General features: G+C 40.5%; 2 protein-coding genes and 1 pseudogene across 5 annotated transcripts in view; 1 reads left to right on the forward strand and 2 right to left on the reverse strand.

The window, feature by feature from the left end:
- The window catches only part of ENTPD7 (ectonucleoside triphosphate diphosphohydrolase 7), a 36,185-nt gene that overhangs the window by 10,821 nt on the left and 4,797 nt on the right, over positions 1–20,567 (forward strand). For 3 of the 4 annotated variants that reach the window (XR_009733774.1, XR_009733775.1, XM_061403071.1), the window contains exons 4-12: positions 3,486–3,691; positions 3,930–4,080; positions 8,488–8,591; positions 10,449–10,505; positions 10,716–10,849; positions 12,367–12,533; positions 16,229–16,553; positions 18,261–18,346; positions 19,159–19,320. Coding sequence is in view for 2 of the 4 variants with exons in the window: in XM_061403071.1 (XP_061259055.1) it covers positions 3,486–3,691; positions 3,930–4,080; positions 8,488–8,591; positions 10,449–10,505; positions 10,716–10,849; positions 12,367–12,533; positions 16,229–16,553; positions 18,261–18,346; positions 19,159–19,320 (1,392 nt within the window). In the remaining 2 variants the exon portion in view is untranslated. The remainder of the gene's footprint in view (positions 1–3,485; positions 3,692–3,929; positions 4,081–8,487; positions 8,592–10,448; positions 10,506–10,715; positions 10,850–12,366; positions 12,534–16,228; positions 16,554–18,260; positions 18,347–19,158; positions 19,321–20,567) is intronic. The other variant, XM_061403072.1, reaches the window with a different exon arrangement.
- On the reverse strand, positions 12,529–16,231 carry LOC133239276 (receptor-binding cancer antigen expressed on SiSo cells-like; annotated as a pseudogene).
- The window catches only part of LOC133239272 (cytochrome c oxidase assembly protein COX15 homolog), a 29,200-nt gene continuing 27,187 nt past the window's right edge, over positions 18,555–20,567 (reverse strand). The window contains exon 9 of the mRNA XM_061403073.1: positions 18,555–19,035. Within this exon, the coding sequence (XP_061259057.1) occupies positions 18,865–19,035 (171 nt within the window). The 3' untranslated portion in view covers positions 18,555–18,864. The remainder of the gene's footprint in view (positions 19,036–20,567) is intronic.

A 20,567-nucleotide genomic window follows, 5' to 3' on the forward strand; every position in this document is an offset into this window, starting at 1 on the left:
GTAACCACTATTCTGTTTTCTGATTCTGTGAATTTGCTTATTTTTCATATTTCTTATAAGTGGAATTATATAATGTTTGTCTTTTGTGACTGACATATTTCCCTTAGCATGATGTCCTCAAGGTTCACCCATGTTGTAGCATGTGACAGGATATCCTTCTTTTTTAAGGCTGAATCGTATTCCATTGTATGTATATAACACATGTTTATTTATCTATCATGGACATCTAAGTTGCTTCTACCTTTTGGCTGTGGTGATAGTATTTATTTTTTTCACTGAGCTGACATTTACACTGATGATACAAAAGCAGTATTGGGTAGAACTGCTAGTGCTTTAGCACAAATCAAGCTGGAGCACCAAATTAAACCAGTAATATGGTGTCTTCACACAGTTGCAATGGGAAGAAACGTCAAGTTCCACTTAAGAATATCATTTTAATGTTCTGTATGACAAAATGGGAAATATGCATTAAGCACGTTGCTATGTACACAGGTTGTCTCAAGGAAAGGCACTTACGCGGTGTTGGAGTTGTGAGCTGAACACAGCCCTGCTTTTATCACACTGTTTTTCACTTGAATAACTGTCAGAACAACTATGAATTTCAGACGTGGGTATTTCGTTAAGACATTTTCTTCAAAATGAATGAAGTAAAAACCTATCACCTCACAGAAAATTACTATCAGTATTTATTGCCAATGATAAAATTTGAATTTTTAAGTGAAAAGTAGAAGTTTGGGATATTTGTTTCTGCCACTGTGGGTGTGCTTCCCAGTAGTTCAGAAGTTTTGCTTCCCAATACTTCAAAGACTTTTTTGATAAAATTGGTAGTGATATTAATGAAAGTATGTGGGTTTTGGTAGAATGAAATATGTCGATGTTCAGAAGATATGCATAGCTCAATGAACCAGTAGTTTTCAGTATATGATGTGACAACATCATGTGTAAGTAAAGGCAATTTAAAGTGAAAGATAGACCAGTGCATTTTAATGTAACAGTATGAAAAGTTCTTAGAGTTTAGATTCCACATTGCCACCAACCTGTAAGAAACTCCACCTGTCAACTTTCAGTGTAGTGTCGAAGGAGAATATCCACAGTAATCTAAAAAGGCTATTGAAGTACTATTCCCTTTTCCAGCAACATTATGTGAAGCTTGATTTTCTTCATATCAGTCAGCTCAGTTCAGTTGCTCAGTCATGTCCGACTCTTTGCAACCCCATGGACCGCAGCATGCCAGCCTTCTTTGTTCATCACCAACTCCTGGAGCTTGCTCAAACTCATGTCCATCAAGTTGGTGATGCCATCCAACCATCTCATCCTCTGTCGTTCTTCACATGCTTCAGTCGAAACAACTTATTATAACAGGCTGAATACAGAAGTAAATATGAGAATCTAGCTGTCTTCTATTAATTCAGACACTGAAGAGATTTGCAAAACTCTAAAACACCACCACACTTCTAATTTTTCTGTTTTAGAAAATAGTTATTTTTCATAAAATTTGTTAATATGTATTGAATTTACTATTGTCTCTAAATTAATAAATATTTTAAATGTTCTGTTTTATTTTCTAATATGGTAAATGTAGATGGATGTAACCCATGTATGCAAAAGCTCTTTGGAGTTCACTAATTTTAAGACTGTAAAAAGGGGTTCTGAGCCCACAAATTTTGAGAACCAATGTACTGGGGAAAGTTATTCATTAAGTAGGAGGGGACAGGATACAGAATCTTGTCAAAGAGAAGTAGAAAGAGTGGTTTTCAGAGAAGGAAAGCAGATAAAGATCTGTGAAGTAGAACTGCTGATGAGAAATGAAAAGACATTTGGGGCATGGATTATCTTGCCTGTTTCTTTTCTGTCTGTGGCACCCAGATGTCTGCCCAACCTTCCTGTGATAGAAGTGACTTGTTAAGAGTTGTTGGGTGGATTGTGAGCCCATTGCAGCCCAGTAATTTAATTAGAATGGGGAAGTTTGTGGTGGAACGGAATCTTTAGGACTGTAAACTTTCTAGTGTGAGACAGATTTTTACCATCTGCTTCACTTCCCACAACTCACTCTCATATCCTATCCTATCCTATCTCATCTCCCTGACCCTATCCGATGCAGTAATTTACAGGATTATGTGCGTTCGTGCTAAGTTGCTTCAGTCATGTCCGACTCTTTGTAACCCTATGGAGTCAGACACAGCTGAAGCAACTTAGCACACAAGCTCAAATGTATGTTCCTCTCTTTTTTAAAAAATGCATTTTGTATTTTAGAATAGGAAAGGTACTCAGCCCTACTCTTTTGATTTTAGAACTGTTTCTACATGGTCTTCTTTTCATCAAGTTTGCTTTCTGTCCAAAATAAGGAACTTTGTATAGCAATGTGAAATCACCAGTAAACACAAACAAGATTGTTCTGGGGGAGGGGGCGGTATTACTCGGAAAAATTCACAGTATTCCTTTCAAGGTATTCATTCAATTATTAGCTCAATCTATAGTAATATTTATTCAAATTTCAAAGAATCTAGAAGACAAAATTTTAGTCTGCCTACCATGCATTGTATATTAGCACCAAGAAAGAGCTCTCCTTTTTTGAGTAATAAGCTAAAAGCCATTCTCGCTGGTCTCCTCTTCAGATGAAACCTTTGAAAGAAGTCATCAGTGATGTTTGTACTTTTTAGACCCTCACACTCTGAGGAAACTTTAATATTTACTTAATTTTTTAACTTTAATATTTATTGAAGCCTCACCACTCGGAAGAAGGATTTTACCAGCTTTTAGCCTTCTTTTCTTTCTGAACTTTTCAGCCCTTTCCCCCAGAGCATCTTCTGCTAGTTCTCCCTATGCTCATCATGTAACAGTAAGAGCAGGGATAGGGGCACAGCACCTAGCTGTTGGCACAGCAGCTGCTAGCTGCTTAATACCCATTGCCTCTCTGAGGGTAGAGACTCCCAACTACACTGATTTCCCAGATGAGGAAACTACCTGAGAGAAGTTAAGTAATTTCCTGACGGTCTCAAAGCACAGAAAGTGCTAGAGCTGAGACTCAAACCTTGGGGTTTTGATGGTAGCATCTTTACTTGTTCCATCTTCCTGCTGTCAATCGGGTATCATTCTGCCATATTCTTCACGTATATATAAAGAAAGGATAGATAAATAAAAATGAAATTAGGATTGCCTTAGTTATCTAGTGTGCATAGCAAACCACCCTCCAATTTAGTGGCTCAGTATTTATTCAGGCCTAGAAACCCTTTAATGCTTAGTAAAAGATTTGCTACCCTGGCCAGTTTCAGAAGTACTCCCAAACTTCTAGTTATGTAATTTCAGTGTAAACCAGCTGTTGCATCATGTACAGCAGTAAATATGGTCAGTGTCATTTCATTCCTTTGTTAGGATGTAGTCCCATGTGCTTGGCACATGTAGCCACTTAGTGAAGACTCATGAACAGAAGAATTAAGTGGTGGTGCTATTCGCTTAACACTAGCTCCTCTTTCTGCCCGGCTTAGGTATTTGGCTCGAGTAGGAGATCTTGAAGCTACTGACACTGAAGACCCAGATCTGAATTATGGACTTGTTGTGGACTGTGGCAGCAGTGGCTCTCGGATTTTTGTTTATTTCTGGCCAAGACATAATGGGAATCCTCATGACTTATTGGACATCAAACAGATGAGAGACCGAAACAGCCAACCAGTGGTTAAAAAAATCAAGCCAGGTACTAAATGGAATTTATATCATTGTTGATCTCTTTTATCTGCTGCAGAAATGAGAGAAGAGAAGAGGGAGAAAGAAAGCTACCCTTTTCTTCTGGAGATTCTGGATAATAGGAGGGATTCATTGTTGTCCTACTGTTATGAAATAAATAAATGATTAGGACCTAGACAGACCCTTATGGAATATCAGTCTTCTGAGTCTCTGTGATCTGCTCTTTAATGAAAGTATTTTATCTTAAGGAATCTCTGCAATGGCAGACACTCCAGAACATGCCAGCGATTACCTTCGTCCTCTGCTGAGCTTTGCTGCTGCTCATGTGCCTGTGAGGAAGCATAAGGAGACCCCCCTTTACATCCTCTGCACGGCAGGCATGAGGCTTCTTCCTGAGAGGTGAGACACAGGAGGGTGGGTGGCATGAGAGTTGAAAGTGCAGTTTCATGCATTATTCTCTGTGGTTCCCTGATCTGAAGGTGGGGTGCGGGTACATCACACAGAGTTGACAGGTGGCACGAAAAGACTTCTTGCTCAAAATAGAGCAGAGCCAATCCTGCAGCCCATTATTTCACAATCAGTTATCACACATCCATGGCATTTGCTCCTTTGGGATCAATATCTATTTGAGATGGCTGTAATGATTTTTAGTTTTGATTAAGGGTTAGGAGCAGCGGTGATGGTGATAAATTTGGATCATTATCTAGCACCTAGAAAGTGAAAGTGTTAGTCGCTCAGTCATGTCCAACTCTTTGTGACCCCAGGCTCCTCTGTCCATGGGAGTTCCTAGGCAAGAATACTGGAGTGGGTTGCCATTTCCTTTTCCAGGGGATTTTCCTGACCTGGGGTTCGAACATGGGTCTCCTGCACTGCAGGCAGATTCTTCACTAGGCAGATTCTTCACCGTCTGAGGCACCAGGGAAGCCCAGAGGGGGAGCATAATTTCACAAGGGTGGTAGGAAGGTCACCTGAGGGACTGGGTACCTGGGGGCTAGTAGGAGGGCTGTGGTAAGATTTGAGTTTTCTCTGTAACTTTGCCTGGCTCCCTGGTGACAGCTGGTGCTGCCTGCAAACTCGGTCTCCATGGCTTGAGACCAGGTTTTTAATCACTTGTCAGGTAAGTTTTTTCCATATGACCTTGGCAGTTTAGCCTGGCATTTTTGTCACCTAATCCTAGAGGAGGAGGAAAAGGAAGAGGCAGTGGCTATACTTAGGTCCGATCCCTCCTTGTTTGTGATTTCTCCCCTTTGACACCTCCCTGACCCCTCTACACTTACTGTGGTCTTGGGGGTAGGAATGAGCTCCCTTAATTGGAACATCCATCCTTCTGGAATGTCCACAGTCTCATAGTCATCAGTATTTTTTATTAGCTTAAATATTTCCCCTTGATAATTAGCAGTTCCCTTTGCACAGAACTTTATTCTGTATATTTGGCCAACAGCAATGCAAACCTCTGTCATGTGTACAGGGCTCCATTCAGCCTGTGCCAGACATGCCACACAATACAGTGTGTGCCACTGCTTCTTTGAGTGCCTGCTTTCCTGCTGCTCAGACACAGGCTTACTGGCTTACTCTCTGGTTTACTGTTGAGAAGCCATTTGTCATCCTTAAAGGCCTTCTAGCTGCTTATTTTCACAAACATTTTGGTTTTAATCTTTTTGTTGTTTTTACTTATTTTTAAAACTGAAATTTATGATGTTATTGCTAGAACCTTACATCATTAAATTTTAAAAGCAAAACAAAAAAGTTATTATTCTACTGTCTTACAAAACTGTTTCATTTTGTTCTATTCCTTTCTGTCTGTACATCTATGTGTAACTTCTACAAAATCGTTATCATACTACACATGCAATTTAGAATTTTTGTTTTTGACAAAAGTAATACATCATTCTTCCCAGGTGATTTTCCAGGTGGCTCAGTGGTAAAGAACCCACCTGCCAATGCAGGAGATGTTTGTTTCAATCCCTGGGTTGGGAAAATCCCCTGGAGGAGGAAATGGCAACCCATTCCAGTATTCTTGCCTGGGAATTCCCGTAAACAGAGGAGCCTGGCAGTCCATGGGCTTGCAAAAGAATCAGATACAGCTGAGTGATTAAACACCACCACCACCACCATCATTCAGAATTTTACAAACCCTTGGGAGAGTGTGGATGACACAGGTGGTGCCACATCATAGGTTCTATGAATGGACTGAGGTCTCACAAACCAGGAAGGAGGTTGGAGGGCCAGAGAAAAAGCTGACTCAGAGGTCAGAAAGGCAGAGCCAACCAACAGGGCAAAGATTTGGCCACATTTTGTGAGCAAAGTGAAGCAAAGGAGAGGATTGCCCCATCTCCTGGCACTGCCCATCCTTTCCTTTGTCAGAGAAGTTTCTATTTAAACAAACCACCCTATTAGCTCCACCCCATTTGTCTAAGATGTTCTCTGTCATCATGGAGCTCTGAATATTAATATTTATTTTATCTTAAGAATTTTTAAAGAACTTGCCTTTAACTTGTTTTTTGATCACCTCTTTTAATAATGCCTAGATCTATCCTGTGGAGAAGGCAATGGCACCCCACTCCAGTACTCTTGCCTGGAAAATCCCATGGATGGAGGAGCCTGGTAGGCTGTAGTCCATGGGGTCGCTAAGAGTCGGACACGACTGAGCGACTTCCTTTTCACTTCACTTTCATGCATTGGAGAAGGAAATGGCAACCCATTCCAGTGTTCTTGCCTGGAGAATCCCAGGGGTAGAGGAGCCTGGTGGGCTTCCGTCTATGGGGTCGCACAGAGTCGGACACGACTGAAGCGACTTAGCAGCAGCAGCAGCAGCAGCAGATCTATCCTGGGCTTATGAAACCTCTAAGGTAGCTATAGTTGCTGACATAAGTGTAACAGTCACTGCAAGAACCTGTTTTATATAATTAATGCTTTGTTACTTATTAGTATTCGTGAGAAATACTCAAAATAGGGGTGGATCACCTGGACTGTATTTTGGATTTATTAGCAGTATGTTTTATTTCTTTGCCAAAGGCCTGGACTAATAGAATTTATTCTACTGCCTTTTCATTTTGTAATAGAAATAACTTTAAAGAATTACAAAGTGATATTGTAAGAAAACTATAAAGTAACAAGGAAAAAAAACTTTATTATGGGAAATTTCAAATATATATAGAAGTAGAGGGAACAGTGTTAGTGAGTCCCCATTTACTTACCACCCAGCTTCAGCAGTTGTCAGCATTTTGCCATAGATTTTTTTTTTTAAATAAAGCAGTATTGAATTTTAGAAAACCAATGTTCCATCCTGTCCTGTGAAATACATGAAGAGTGTTTTGTTTATTAATAATTGGGATAATATTATATATACTGTTTTCTAACCTGTTGGAATTCGAAATCTTTTCATGTCAATACAGGTAGATGGAAATTGACCTCATTTCTTTCAACATCTGTATGCTATAACATTGTATGAATATACCATAAATTATTTAGCCAGTCACTACTGATGTACATACAGTTAGATTATTTCCAGTTTTTCACTGTTATAAGAAATGCTGCAGTATTTTTCTTCTTTGTATTCCTTGTCTGATGACTTTATTGCAATAGCTGTCTTACAATACAGTTACTAGGTCAAAGGTTTAAACACATTAAAAACTTTGATACATAGTCCCAGATCACCCTTTAGAAAGATTGTACCAGTAATGTACATTTCAAACAGCAGAGTGTGTTGGTGCCCATTTTGGAACATCATCACCAGACCAGCAAGCCCTCTTCTTTGGGTATTTGGGTATTCTTTGGTATCATCTTTGGGTATGCTTACTGAAGCATATTCAGTAGGAATGGCAAAAATAGCACTTCTTGTTCCCCCTATGAAGTTTTTATCTTAAAAATTTATTGTATATAACAATGAGCTTTTTTAGAAACTACACTTGACATTATCTTGGAAGATTATTACTTTAAATGTAATTTTCACTTTCAAGGGCTAACATTCTTTATCAAGTCATGTTGACAACCAGTATAACCAGCAGAATATTTTTGTAATGAGTAATTTTTAAAATCCAAGATAATTACTCTTATTTTCAACCAGCATTGTCTCTAGATTCATATTATTACTTCTAGCTTTGTTTCTTTGCTTGTCCTTACCTGATCGTACTAATAACATAAAACTTTAGAGGACAGAATGGCCCTGTAGATTAAAGCTTCAAGCATCATCCCCAAATTATGACCTTTGGATTTTGATCCTGCTCTGGCTTTTCCAGATGATAAGATTTTTATGAAGACAAAGAAAATCAACCCTTGAAATATGGAAAGGGAAATTTAAGAGTTTATGTAAAGGATCATATAAAAACTTGTGGGCCAAAGTCTTCTTCCTGTGTGGTGATGTGTTTCTGTATTGTGTAAGGTCTGAGGATGAGAGTGTGTTCCTCAATTTAGCAGCCTCCTTTCATGGTGGTTAGGAATAGCGTAATTACATTTATTTTATAGATTATGACACTGTGCTTCAGTTTTCTGCAGCTTACCCATACGTAGCCTGTGAGAGGCATAGAATCATAGTCTCATCTTTTAATACTATTTGAATTGTAGCATTATATAAAAGATAAGTATTATTGTTACCTATTGCCTTTTAAGAGGGAGGCTATGCTTTTGAGTAATTTTAAGACTTTGAAATTGAAGGGGGTACCAAACAGAAGCAGGGATCAAGTGGCTTGGGTCGGTGAAAGTGGGGTCTAATAAGGCTAAGTAGAAGGTCAAATTGAGGCTGTTTGTGAGAAGAGGGTTTAACCATTAACTCTTAGGGCTTTTTTTTTTTTTGGTTCTTTCTTGCAGGAAGCAGTTGGCTATCTTGGCTGATCTAGTGAAAGATTTACCTCTGGAGTTTGACTTCCTCTTTTCTCAGTCTCAGGCAGAAGTGATCTCTGGAAAGCAAGAAGGTACTGGGCCTTGAGCAGTAAAAGCTTGCACTCGGGGTTTGTAGCTTTGGGGTGGAATTGCATGAGTGGTCTTATGTTGCCCACATGTGCCCTCTGTGATGAATTATATTTCCATTTCTTGAAAAACAGAAAATTGTTTGTCTTCTAGTTGCAGTTCACATTGAGGAACAGATTCACCTTTTTCAATCTCAGTTTTACATTTTTCAGTCCTAAAATTCCCATTAGGTTTTACTCTGTTTTTTTTTGCTGAGACTCTTTCTATTCATTGGAAGAATGCTCTTATGTCCTGGCTGTATAGCTGCCTTGGGGCTTCCCTGGTGGCTCAGACAGTAAAGAGTCCGCCTACAGTGCAGGAAACTCAGGTTCAATCCCTGGGTCAGGAAGATCCCCTGGAGAAGGAAATGCCAACCCGCTCTAGTATTCATGCCTGGAGAATCCCGTGGACGGAGAGGAACCTGGTAGGCTACAGTCCAAAGGGTCACAAAAACTCAGACACAATAGAGTGACTGAACATTTTTCATAGCTGCCTTATTTGATAATTCCAACACCTGTGTCATCTCAGGGTTGGCATTTTTTCCCTTATGGGTTGAGATTTTCCTAGTTCTTTGTCAAGTCGTTTTATATTGTATCCTAGATATTTTGAATGTTACATTGTTAGACCATGGGTCTTGTTTCAGTCATGAAGGGAATGTTAATTTTTTTGTCTTAGCAGACTGATTAGGTTCAGGCCTTAAGTTCTGACCTACCTTCTGTGGACTGTGATTCTTTTGATTCTGGCACTGAAATTAGGATTTGTCCTGTGTGTGTGCCAGCCAGTGACCAATCTGAACCTGGGCACAGCCCATACAAATGGATTGACTAGCCAGTAGGTCAGTTCTCAGAACCTTTGATATGTTGTTTAGAATCAGATCACATATGTGAGCCCAGGAGTTCCTACACCACCTCATTCCCAACTCTCCACTATCTCCCCAAGACTTTCTGGTTCCCTGCAGCTCACTTTTCATGGTCCTTCAGTAGGAAGTCAGGGGTTTAATTTGCCCAGTGTGCCATGCATTTCCCACGACTGCATCTGTATCCAGGACTAAGTGGTAGAGGACAGAGGGAGAAAAGTGAGCAATAGGACTTGGCCTCAACTCTTGAGGCCATAGCTCCTCTGGTCAGAAAGGATTCATACTCCTCAGAGAGATAGGCATCTACCCAGTCTCTCCCTGTGCTGATGCAGGATTGCCTGGAGTAGCAGAGAACCAAATTTTTTAGAAAGGAACTCCCCCTGCCCCTCCCTTCTGAACCTTTGGAGTCCCCTTTTATGGTCCTTGGACCACAAAACAGGGCCTTGTAGTTCTTTCTGTGCGTATCTGGTTTTGTATTTCAAGCTGGTTTTCAGTCCAGGCCAGACAGTATCTGAGGAGGGGAAATGGGAAACTTGCTGCAATTTTGGTGGTACTTTAAAGTCTGATGTCTACCCCAGTGTGCCTTCTGTTATTTACTTTCAAACTCCTCAGACAGCTGTTCTGTACATTCTATCCAGAGTTTATACTTTATTTAGTGGGGAGACAGGGCGAGTGTGCTTCATTAATTCTGTCTTGCCCAGAGCTAGAACTCCAAGAGTTACATCTTTTAACATTTATTTTTACACATTAATTCCTATTCATTGTAGGAAATTTAGAAAATGCAAATAATTTTAAAAGGGAAAAACATCACCAGATAAAAAAATTTTAAATTCATACATTAAGAGTGTGGAATAAAATACTATGATCACTTTTTTTCCCAGGAAAAGGGGGAAAGAGCAGCTGTAGGAGGTGTACACATGCTATCACAGTAGAGAATTAAGCAGGGGCTTTTATGTTTCTTACTTAGGGGTTTATGCATGGATTGGAATCAACTTTGTTTTGGGAAGATTTGACCATGAAGATGGTGAGTGATACTGTCTTCTTAAGACAGTTCTAAGGGCTGAAGGTCTGTGTCATAACCAATCACTAGCATGTAAGTGCTAATTTTGATTTGTTTTTTTCCTTCTTTTTTCAAAACTTAACATGCTTCTTTTATTGCTTTTTAACTTTCCTCATTTATTTCATCCCAATTTGCTTTCTTTTATTGCTTTTTAACTTACCTCATTTATTTCAGAAGCTGATGCCGAGGCTCCCCAGGAATTGGTGACAGGACGCAGAAGGACAGTAGGGATACTGGATATGGGAGGAGCCTCTCTCCAAATTGCTTATGAAGTTCCTACCTCAACTTCTGTCCTTTCTCCACAAGAGGTATTTTACCTTTTGGGGAAATTCAGTTGCTAGGAATGCCCGTCTTTGAGAAGGAAGGGCCTATGTTTTGACTTAGACCAACTGTCCTGGGTCCATATATTGCTTCAGATCATTGCTGGCTTATGCTATCTTGGGTCAGTTACATCTCTGAGTCTCAGTTTCCTCATGTGTAAAAAGAGAATAATAACAGTATCTATTTCATAAAGTTGTGAGTATGAAATAACCACTTGTATAAAGTACTTAACAAGCTGCCCAACGTGTAATAAAAGCTTAGTACATTTTTAGCTATTATTATTATACTACTTATCTGGAAGAGTTGCCTGAGGATTAAACATGATAATGTAAATCTCAGTGTACAGTGTTTGATAAATACTTATTAGATGTTATTCCCTTTCTTTTACTGATGATTCCATTCTTGTGCTTCTGTTATTCCTTGCCTTACTAGAATGTAAAGAATGCATTTTGAGGGAGAGGTTTTATCATGTGAAAGAAAAAGAAATAAAACATTTTTCAGCACCTAGTATGTGCAAGACATAAGACATGTTACACTGCCCCAAAAGCTTGTGATCTATCAGTGGAGACAGCCTGTGATAACAGGCAGACCATGAAAGTTCTGTAATTTGATCTAAACTAGGGTTTCTCATCATTGGCACAATTAGCATTTTGGGCTGAATAAGTCTTTGTTGTAGAAGGTTGTCTGGTGCATTGTATGATGTTTCACAGCATCCTTGGCCTCCATCAGATGTCATAATGCCCCTATATCCCCCAAACTCCCAGTTTTGACAATTAAAAGTGTCTTCAGACACTGCCAGTTGCCCCTGGTGGTGCAAAATCACCTCTGGTTGAGCATCTTGGGTCTAAACAGAGAGCCACGGCAGTGTGGGCACTGGCAGGGTGAACCACATTCACAAAGGCTTGAATAGGCGCCTTCCATGCTGTTTCATGGAAAGTAAGGTATTTACCTGGTCCTTGGATGATAGCAGCCTTTTGCATAGTGGAGGTTAAGGGAAGGCCATCTGTATGGAGGTGACAGTACGCACAAAAGCACAGAAAAAACAGCAAAGAGCCCAGAATGTCCAGGGAATGATGAATAGCCTGTTGTAGTATAGGGTTTTTAAGTGTGGTAATAGGGAATGCTAGGAAGTGATAAGATAAAGAAAGTTAGATCATGAGGAGTTTTGGGAGCCATGCTAGGGGATTTGGCTTTTTTATCTGTAGATAGTAAGGAACAAGCAAACTTTTTTGAGTAGGGCGGTCATACAGGCTTAAGTTTCATCATCTTTGAAATAATTAAACTCTGAAAGTCACCAGCTCTGAATTTTGTGACTATGTTAATCATGTGACAAGGTTAGGGTCATTTTATGTCTTTGTTTAAAATAGCTCTATGAAGATGAAAGAATGCTATTAATACAAAATGTCTTAAAGAGTAGTCATAGCAAATGAAACCTGGTGTATTAGCAGTGTCATACCTTGCTAAAATCAACCAAAACTAGAATTTCTTTTACATCATATTGCAGGAAGAAGCTGCCAAGATCTTGCTGGCTGAGTTCAACCTGGGCTGTGACGTGCAACACACTGAACACGTGTATAGGGTTTACGTCACGACCTTTCTGGGTTTTGGGGGCAACTTTGCCCGGCAGCGCTATGAAGATCTTGTATTGAATGAAACTCTTAACAAGAACAGGTATGCTTGACATGGGATCTATGATTCTGAAATAGAATGTTGTCAGGCTGCAGATATTTGGGAGAAATGGTTACATCCTACCAAGATATTAATAGGCATGTCCTTGCTTCCTCCTTCCTCACCAGCCCTGCCAGTGGGGTAGCTTTGTGTTATTCAGTCACTCAGTTGTGCCCAACTCTTTGTGACCCCATGGACTACATGCAGCACACCAGGCTTCCCTGTCCATCACTGTCTCTCAGAGCATGTCTATTAGCAGTCCCACTTGATCTTCATCGGAGTGCCTTCTAATCTTTGTTATTAGGACTTAGAAAAGCACAGTGTCTTATTGAAGTGCCCATCTTCAGACATGGCATCACAGGATAATTGAGCTCAATTAAGTCATTAATTTAAATTGTGTAGTATAACATAGCTTCTAGAAGTTTCTTCCACGTGGAAGTGCTCAGAACCTGTTTGCCGAATTACAGTGAGTTGCATTTGACATCGGACTTAAAGATTCCATAGCGTGCATAAAATATTCTCTTTAAGTTCAGAGTAGACACTTTTTCCTCCAGCACTGCATGGATCACTGATTCTTCATTTGTGTGCCAGATAAAGTATTTAAACCATACAAAAAAGATCTTCAGGACCCAGATAATCACGATGGTGTGATCACTGACCTAGAGCCAGACATCCTGGAATGTGAAGTCAAGTGGGCCTTAGAAAGCATCACTACGAACAAAGCTAGTGGAAGTGATGGGATTCTAGTTGAGCTATTCCAAATCTTGAAAGATGATGCTGTGAAAGTGCTGCACTCAATATGCCAGCAAATTTGGAAAACTCAGCAGTGGCCACAGGACTGGAAAAGATCAGTTTTCATTCCAATCCCAAAGAAAGGCAATGCCAAAGAATGCTCAAACTACTGCACAATTGCAGTCATCTCACACGCTAGTAAAGGAAAGCTCAAAATTCTCCAAGCCAGGCTTCAGCAGTATGTGAACCGTGAACTTCCTGATGTTCAAGCTGGTTTTAGAAAAGGCAGAGGAACCAGAGATCAAATTGCCAACATCCGCTGGATCATAGAAAAAGCAAGAGAGTTCCAGAAAAACATCTATTTCTGCTTTATTGACTATGCCAAAGGCTTTGACTGTGTGGATCACAATAAACTGTGGAAAGTTCTTCAAGAGATGGGAATACCAGACCACCTGATCTGCCTCTTGAGAAATTTGTATGCAGGTCAGGAAGCAACAGTTAGAACTGGACATGGAACAACAGACTGGTTCCAAATAGGAAAAGGAGTTCGTCAAGGCTGTATATTGTCACCCTGTTTATTTAACTTCTATGCAGAGCACATCATGAGAAACGCTGGACTGGAAGAAACACAAGCTGGAATCAAGATTGCCAGGAGAAATATCAATAACCTCAGATATGCAGATGGCACCACCCTTAGGGCAGAAAGTGAAGAGGAACTCAAAAGCCTCTTGATGAAAGTGAAAGAGGAGAGTGAAAAAGTTGGCTTAAAGCTCAACATTCAGAAAACTAAGATCATGACATCCGGTCCCACCACTTAATGGGAAATAGATGGGGAAACAGTGGAAACAGTGTCAGACTTTATTTTTCTGGGGCTCCAAAATCACTACAGATGGTGACTGCAGCCATGAAATTAAAAGATGCTTGCTCCTTGGAAGAAAAGTTATGACCAACCTAGATAGTATATTCAAAAGCAGAGACATTACTTTGCCAACAAAGGTTCGTCTAGTCAAGGCTATGGTTTTTCCTGTGGTCATGTATGGATGTGAGAGTTGGACTGTGAAGAAGGCTGAGCGCCGAAGAATTGATGCTTTTGAACTGTGGTGTTGGAGAAGACTCTTGAGAGTCCCTTGGACTGCAAGGAGATCCAACCAGTCCATTCTGAAGGAGATCAGCCCTGGGATTTCTTTGGAAGGAATGATGCTCAAGCTGAAACTCCAGTACTTTGGCCACCTCATGCTAAGAGTCGACTCATTGGAAAAGACTGATGCTGGGAGGGATTGGGGGCAGGAGGAGAAGGGGACGACAGAGGATGAGATGGCTGGATGGCATCACTGACTCGATGGACATGAGTCTGAGTGAACTCCGGGAGTTGGTGAGGGACAGGGAGGCCTGGCGTGCTGTGATTCATGGGGTCGCAAAGAGTCGGACACGACTGAGTGACTTATCTGTTCTGATCTGATCTGATACATATAGTTGTGGGGTTTTTAGTATTTATAATTCTTTGTATCATCATGCACATTAAAGGACAGCATAATAGAGAACAGAGTTCTTTTCCACCATGAAACTATTCACCCCCATTTGTTTAGCTGGAAACAATAGCTTGAAAAGGTACTGGTGTATCCCATTTATAATAATTTCTCTACAGCAGTCAATTGTCTTATACAGGGAGCGTGTTAGACAAAATATTGTCTCCAGTCTTTTTTGTTTTTCTAAGTCTCAGCTCCTAAGAGTTCAAGGTGCTTTGGGAGAAGTCTGTTATTCGGATGATTGATGAATGCATTAAAATCCAGCAGTGTGTGTTCTGAAGATACTCTTACATATCCAGGCCTCCGTACAAATGTTGCTTGGCCTAGAGCTCAGATGGCTCCCATTAGCACTGTGGTATCTGAAGAACAATTACTATGAAAGTTTCACGCCAATTTTGTTTTGGTCCTTCTTCATTAGCTTCTGTGCTTCCTTTTCCATTTTCTTCCTTTGTTGTTTTGCTCCTCCTTTATATCTGCCTGCTGTTTTCTGCTGCTTCAGAACAGGCTTGCATCATCTTCTCACGTGTAAGTTTTTTCTCATTATGTATCTAAGTTACCTAATTCAGAAGACTGATTACTCATCTTGTGAAGCTGCTCATGTATAGAGAAATGTGTGCTTCCTGCGATGTTAAAACTTTATGTTTCTTTCTCTTTGTGATAATTTCCTGAGCTTTCCTTATAGGTGGTGTCACATCCTCAAAACAGGCTCCACTTGTTCCAAAGCATTTTGTTGTGTTGCCACATTCCCATTCCGTCTTTTGGCCTTTACACGTGTGTGTGCATCTTCACCCACAGTTGTCTTAGGAATTGATGAGTAGTTCACTGTATTTGGCAAACTACAGTTGTATTTGGTCTGCACTTAATTTCCACCTTTGGCCAGATCTGCATATTAATCTCTTATTGCTAGACAAGTAGAGACTTGAAATAACCAGAGCTGTGTGATGGCCATGGTGGGCATCAAAACTTGGCCTTCTCTCCCCCGCAGAGCTGGGCATGCCCTCGGTCACTGTTGCCATCCATCGCCACTGCACCACTACCATGGACTGTCCTCAGGACAGTCCTCAGCCCTTCCCACTTCACCTCCTCCCAGTTGTCTCTCAAAACATTAGAACTGTGATCAGCACGGTGAAATCTTTTCACTTTTAAGAGGCGAGTGGTAATGAAGACCAGATGGAGAATAGCAGATTCACATCTCCAGTTTCCCTATATATTGGGAAATATGTGTGTTGACTGAAAAAGTGAACAAAATCACTGCCATATTTCTCTTTCTTTTTCTAAATTGAATTTGCATAATTTAAAAGTTCATGTGATGCAACTAAGTGGTAATGCTCATCCTTGTGTTTAGGGCTGTCATGTAGAATAACAAGACGTCTGGGAAGCATCTTCAAGGAAGCTGGGTGCAGTTGTGATGTGTTTTGTTTGTTTTTGTCATTGTGACAGGTTGCTAGGCCACAAGACAGGTCTGAGTCCTGACAATCCTTTTCTGGATCCCTGCCTGCCTGTGGGACTCACAGATGTGGTGGAAAGGAACAGTCAGGTCCTGCATGTCCGAGGACGAGGGGACTGGGCGGCTTGTGGGGCCATGCTGAGCCCCCTGCTGGCTCGCTCCAACACCAGCCAGGCCTCACTGAACGGCATCTACCAGTCGCCCATTGACTTCAACAACAGCGAGTTCTATGGTTTCTCCGAGTTCTTTTACTGTACAGAGGATGTGTTGCGCATCGGTGGCCGCTACCATGGGCCAACATTTGCCAAGGCTGCTCAGGTACATTATTAATAATAAAAATGACTCATGCTGGCAGCAGCCATTTATTGGATGCCTAACTTTGTACCAGACACTGTGCAAACGGCTTTGCATGTGTGATCTCACTGGCTTCTTGGCAGGAGCCCTGTGAGCCCTTATTTTACAGATGAGGAGGTGAACTTAGAGAAGTAACTTGCTATGCTCTACTGCCTGCTAATTAATTAATCTTAGGTCTCCATGGATGTCCAGTTACCAAAATTATCACCCAGATCTAATATTGTCATGGTGGCTAATGGTTTTTCCTCCAGCTTGCCAATAGTCTTGTCTAATCTTTGTGGACAAAGTGTGGTCTCCAGATATTTTCCCCTTACTGGGTGTTCCCAGGTGTAAATACTTTTGGAGATGATGTCACACAGGTGGGCAAGTCCACTTTCGTTTTCTTACCTTGAGCTTTTAAGAGGCCAGTATGGACAGGTAAAAGTTTAGCTAGCATTCCACAATTCCTGTTCAATTTGGACTCGTCTCTTTTTCATTTTTGTATATTTTTCTCTTTTAGCAGAAAAACTTATGGGGAGATCTGTCCTCTCATATTTTTTATTATCTCCCTCTGTCTTCTTCAATTTCTGTTAGTATAAGGGCTTAGTATAAGGGCTTAGTATAAGAAATAATATATGTAGTATATGTACTGTTCTGTTCCCTAAAGGCAGTCCCTAAGACATATTGAGGAAAGCCTGGTTTGTATTTGCCTTTTCCTCTCCAGCCTCCAGGAATACCATCATATTTCCTTGCCTTTCCAACATTCCCTAACTGTCCATGGCCTGAATCTTTCTCTCATTTTAAAATTTCTTCAAATCCTTTTCCCTTGAACACCATAGTAGGACTCAAGTTATTACTTGCCCAAACTGCTAGTGGCTTAATATGTTCTCTTTCTCAGGGTAAAGACGATTTTCTTTTTTTTTTTTAACCTTGACTCAACTGTTATCTTCCCAGTGACATCTTCCTTGGCCATCCTATGCAGAATTGTGGCCCTCCCCAATATTACCCTTTTCCCTTTCCTGCTTATTATCTTTCCCATGAGCACTTATGTTATCTAACACACTCTTTGTATGTATGTGTGTATATGTATGTATGCATGCATATATATTTGGTTATTGTCTGCCCCCCCACCACTAGAAGGTAAGCTTCATAAAAATAGAAATTTTTGTTTTATTCACTGCTAGAGCCACCTGGCACAAAGTAGACATTCAGGAAGTACTAGTTTATTAAACAAACCAAAAGGAATGATTCCTTTGGTGAGAATTACAAGGAGACAGGCCAGTGATAGATTTTTGACCATTCTGTTCCATCTGTTTGACTTGTTCATGTCAGTCCTATATAGGGTAGAATGAAGCTGTCTTTGGCTTTTGATGTTGCTACTCCCGGTCCTAACCTTACCCATCTCTAAAGCCTAAGAGGCTCAGGAGCCATGTCAGGCTGGCTTTGTATGGACATGGGGGCAATAGGAATAAAAAGGAGTATTCCTAGGCCACTCAAGTCACCTAGTGGCCTGAGTTCAAGGACTAGCCTTGCCCAGGACCTGGCACAGTGTTAAATGACTGAATATACCATTTCTGTTTTCCTGTTAACTAATAACCCACAAGTAACTTTGGAAATGGAAAACTGACTGTAGGGGAATTACAGAGTTTACCTCCCATTTCGTGTTGCATCATTTCTCTGTGTTTGTTCCAGGATTACTGTGGCATGGCTTGGTCAGTACTCACTCAGAGATTCAAGAATGGCCTCTTTTCATCACATGCAGATGAGCATCGACTCAAGTAAGTAACTTCCTTTTCTCCTTTAGGTGTGGCCTTAAAGTATGAACAATGAGTGAGAGTGAGTGAGTAATAGTACAGATTGGATTTACATTGGAAGAGAATTTGGTTATTTTAGATTTTGATTTTCTGAAGGGTAGAGGCCAAAACAGTGAACTTCCTTTCAAGGAAAACAAACTGGTGGTTACCAAAAAGTGTTCTTTCCAAGTGGTTTGAAATCAAAAGCGGTGGTCTTTTTATTTTTACATTTTGATTAAAATGTCAAACATGCAGAAAAGTAGAACAGTAACAGAAACACATATATAGCTGTCACCTAGCTACAATAAATATCAATATTTTGCCAGTTTGGCTCCTCAGTCCTCCCATTTGGTAAATGTTTTAGTTAAAAATTTTAAACATAAACGAAAATAGAACAGTATAATGAGCTCCTGAGTACCTATCACCCAGCTTCTCTCCTATCAGCTGTCAACTCCTCAGCCCTATTTTCCTACCCCACAAATTGGCTCTTTTGAAGCCAAACGTCATATAATTACATTTGTAGATGTTTCAGCATGCTCTCTGAAGGTAAAGGTTGTTAGGGAAAAAAAGAAAGCAAAAGAAAAACAGTCACAGTAGCGTTGTGGCCTTGCTTGAAGGTGTGCCTCCCTTTTGTGGTCAACTTGAAGATAAGGTAGGCTCAGATTTGGCTCCACCTGGAGGTGAGGAAGGTGAAATGGGGAGAGAAGGGTCTTTTTGACATTTTAGTGAGAATATGCATAAAGCATTAGGTTTTTTTTTTTCTTTTTCTTTCTTTAAAAAATTATTTTTTCACACAGATATCAGTGTTTTAAGTCAGCTTGGATGTACCAAGTTCTTCATGAAGGGTTCCATTTTCCCTATGACTATCCAAATCTGCAGACAGCACAGCTGGTCTATGACCGAGAGGTTCAGTGGACGCTGGGAGCCATTCTGTATAAAACACGCTTCTTACCACTCAGGTAAGTGGACTGACCAAGCATCTTGAGCTTAGAGGATGGTAGTTGGTGCCTCAAAATAGGTTTCTTAAGTGACTGCTTCCTCAAAAAGAGAAACAAAAAACATCCAAATTCCCCTTATTACTGCCATGTGAAACTGCTGTTACTTACCACATATGTTGAAACAGAAGGAAGTCTTGAGAATTATTGGTCTGGAGTCTGTTCTTCTTTGTAATGTCAGGAATTCAGTAATTTTTTTACTTTTTCCCCTGCCGTGCTGCATGACTTGTAGGATCTTAGTAACCAGGGATCCAACCCACGCCCTGTCCTTGGCAGTGAAAGCGTCAAGTCCTAACCACTGGACTGCCAGGGAATTCCCAGGAATTCAATTTTATTTATCTACAACAAATCAGTCTTTATAATTGAGTTCTTACAAACAACTTCTAAGATACTGACTGATGAACTAAAGTTACTCTGAAACTGTATCTGACTCGTTGTTCATTCAGTTGTGTCCGACTGTTTGTGACCCCATGGACTGCAGTATGCCAGACTTCTCTTTCACCATCTCCCAGAACTTGCTCAAACTCATGTCCATTGAGTCAGCGATGCCATCCAACCGTCTTGTCCTGTGTCATCCTCTTCTCCTCCTGCCTTATTTCCCAGCATCAGGGTCTTTTCCAATGAGTTGGCTTTTTGCATCAAAGTACTGGAGCTTCAGCATCAGCATCAGTCCTTCCAATGAATATTCAGGACTGATTTCCTTTAGGGTTGACTGATTTGATCTCACATTTGACTAAAGAACCAGTGTATGCTATTCCTATACAGCAGTCTTTCTTGGTGGCCAAAGTCACTCTCGAGATCATGTCATTGACTTGGATGGCTTTTGGGTGGGCCAGAACAAAGGACATGAGATGCATTTCGGGGATGTCTTGCTCTTATGTACCATAAGATATTTGGGATCATTTTTAGGTGCTCTCTCTTCTGGACTATTTCAGATGAACTCTTAATCTTTGGTGCCTGTTTCTTTAAACTCAATACTGTCACAAGCCAGGTGAGTGAGAGAAGTGGGAAACTGGAGAGCATGTGCCCCAAATAAAAGGCTGATAACTGTCATGCAGAAGTGCTGTCCCAGTATCTCCCAGCTCTCTTTGATCAACAGAAGCCAGAAGTCCACATTTTATATGTAGTCTTTCTGTTTGGAGATTCACATTTTTAAAAAAACACTGCAGGTCAAACAGAATGAAAATGGATTGGGTGTTTGGACTACAAGA

The sequence above is a fragment of the Bos javanicus genome, chromosome 26, assembly GCF_032452875.1.
Source record: "Bos javanicus breed banteng chromosome 26, ARS-OSU_banteng_1.0, whole genome shotgun sequence".
Lineage (NCBI taxonomy): Eukaryota > Metazoa > Chordata > Mammalia > Artiodactyla > Bovidae > Bos > Bos javanicus.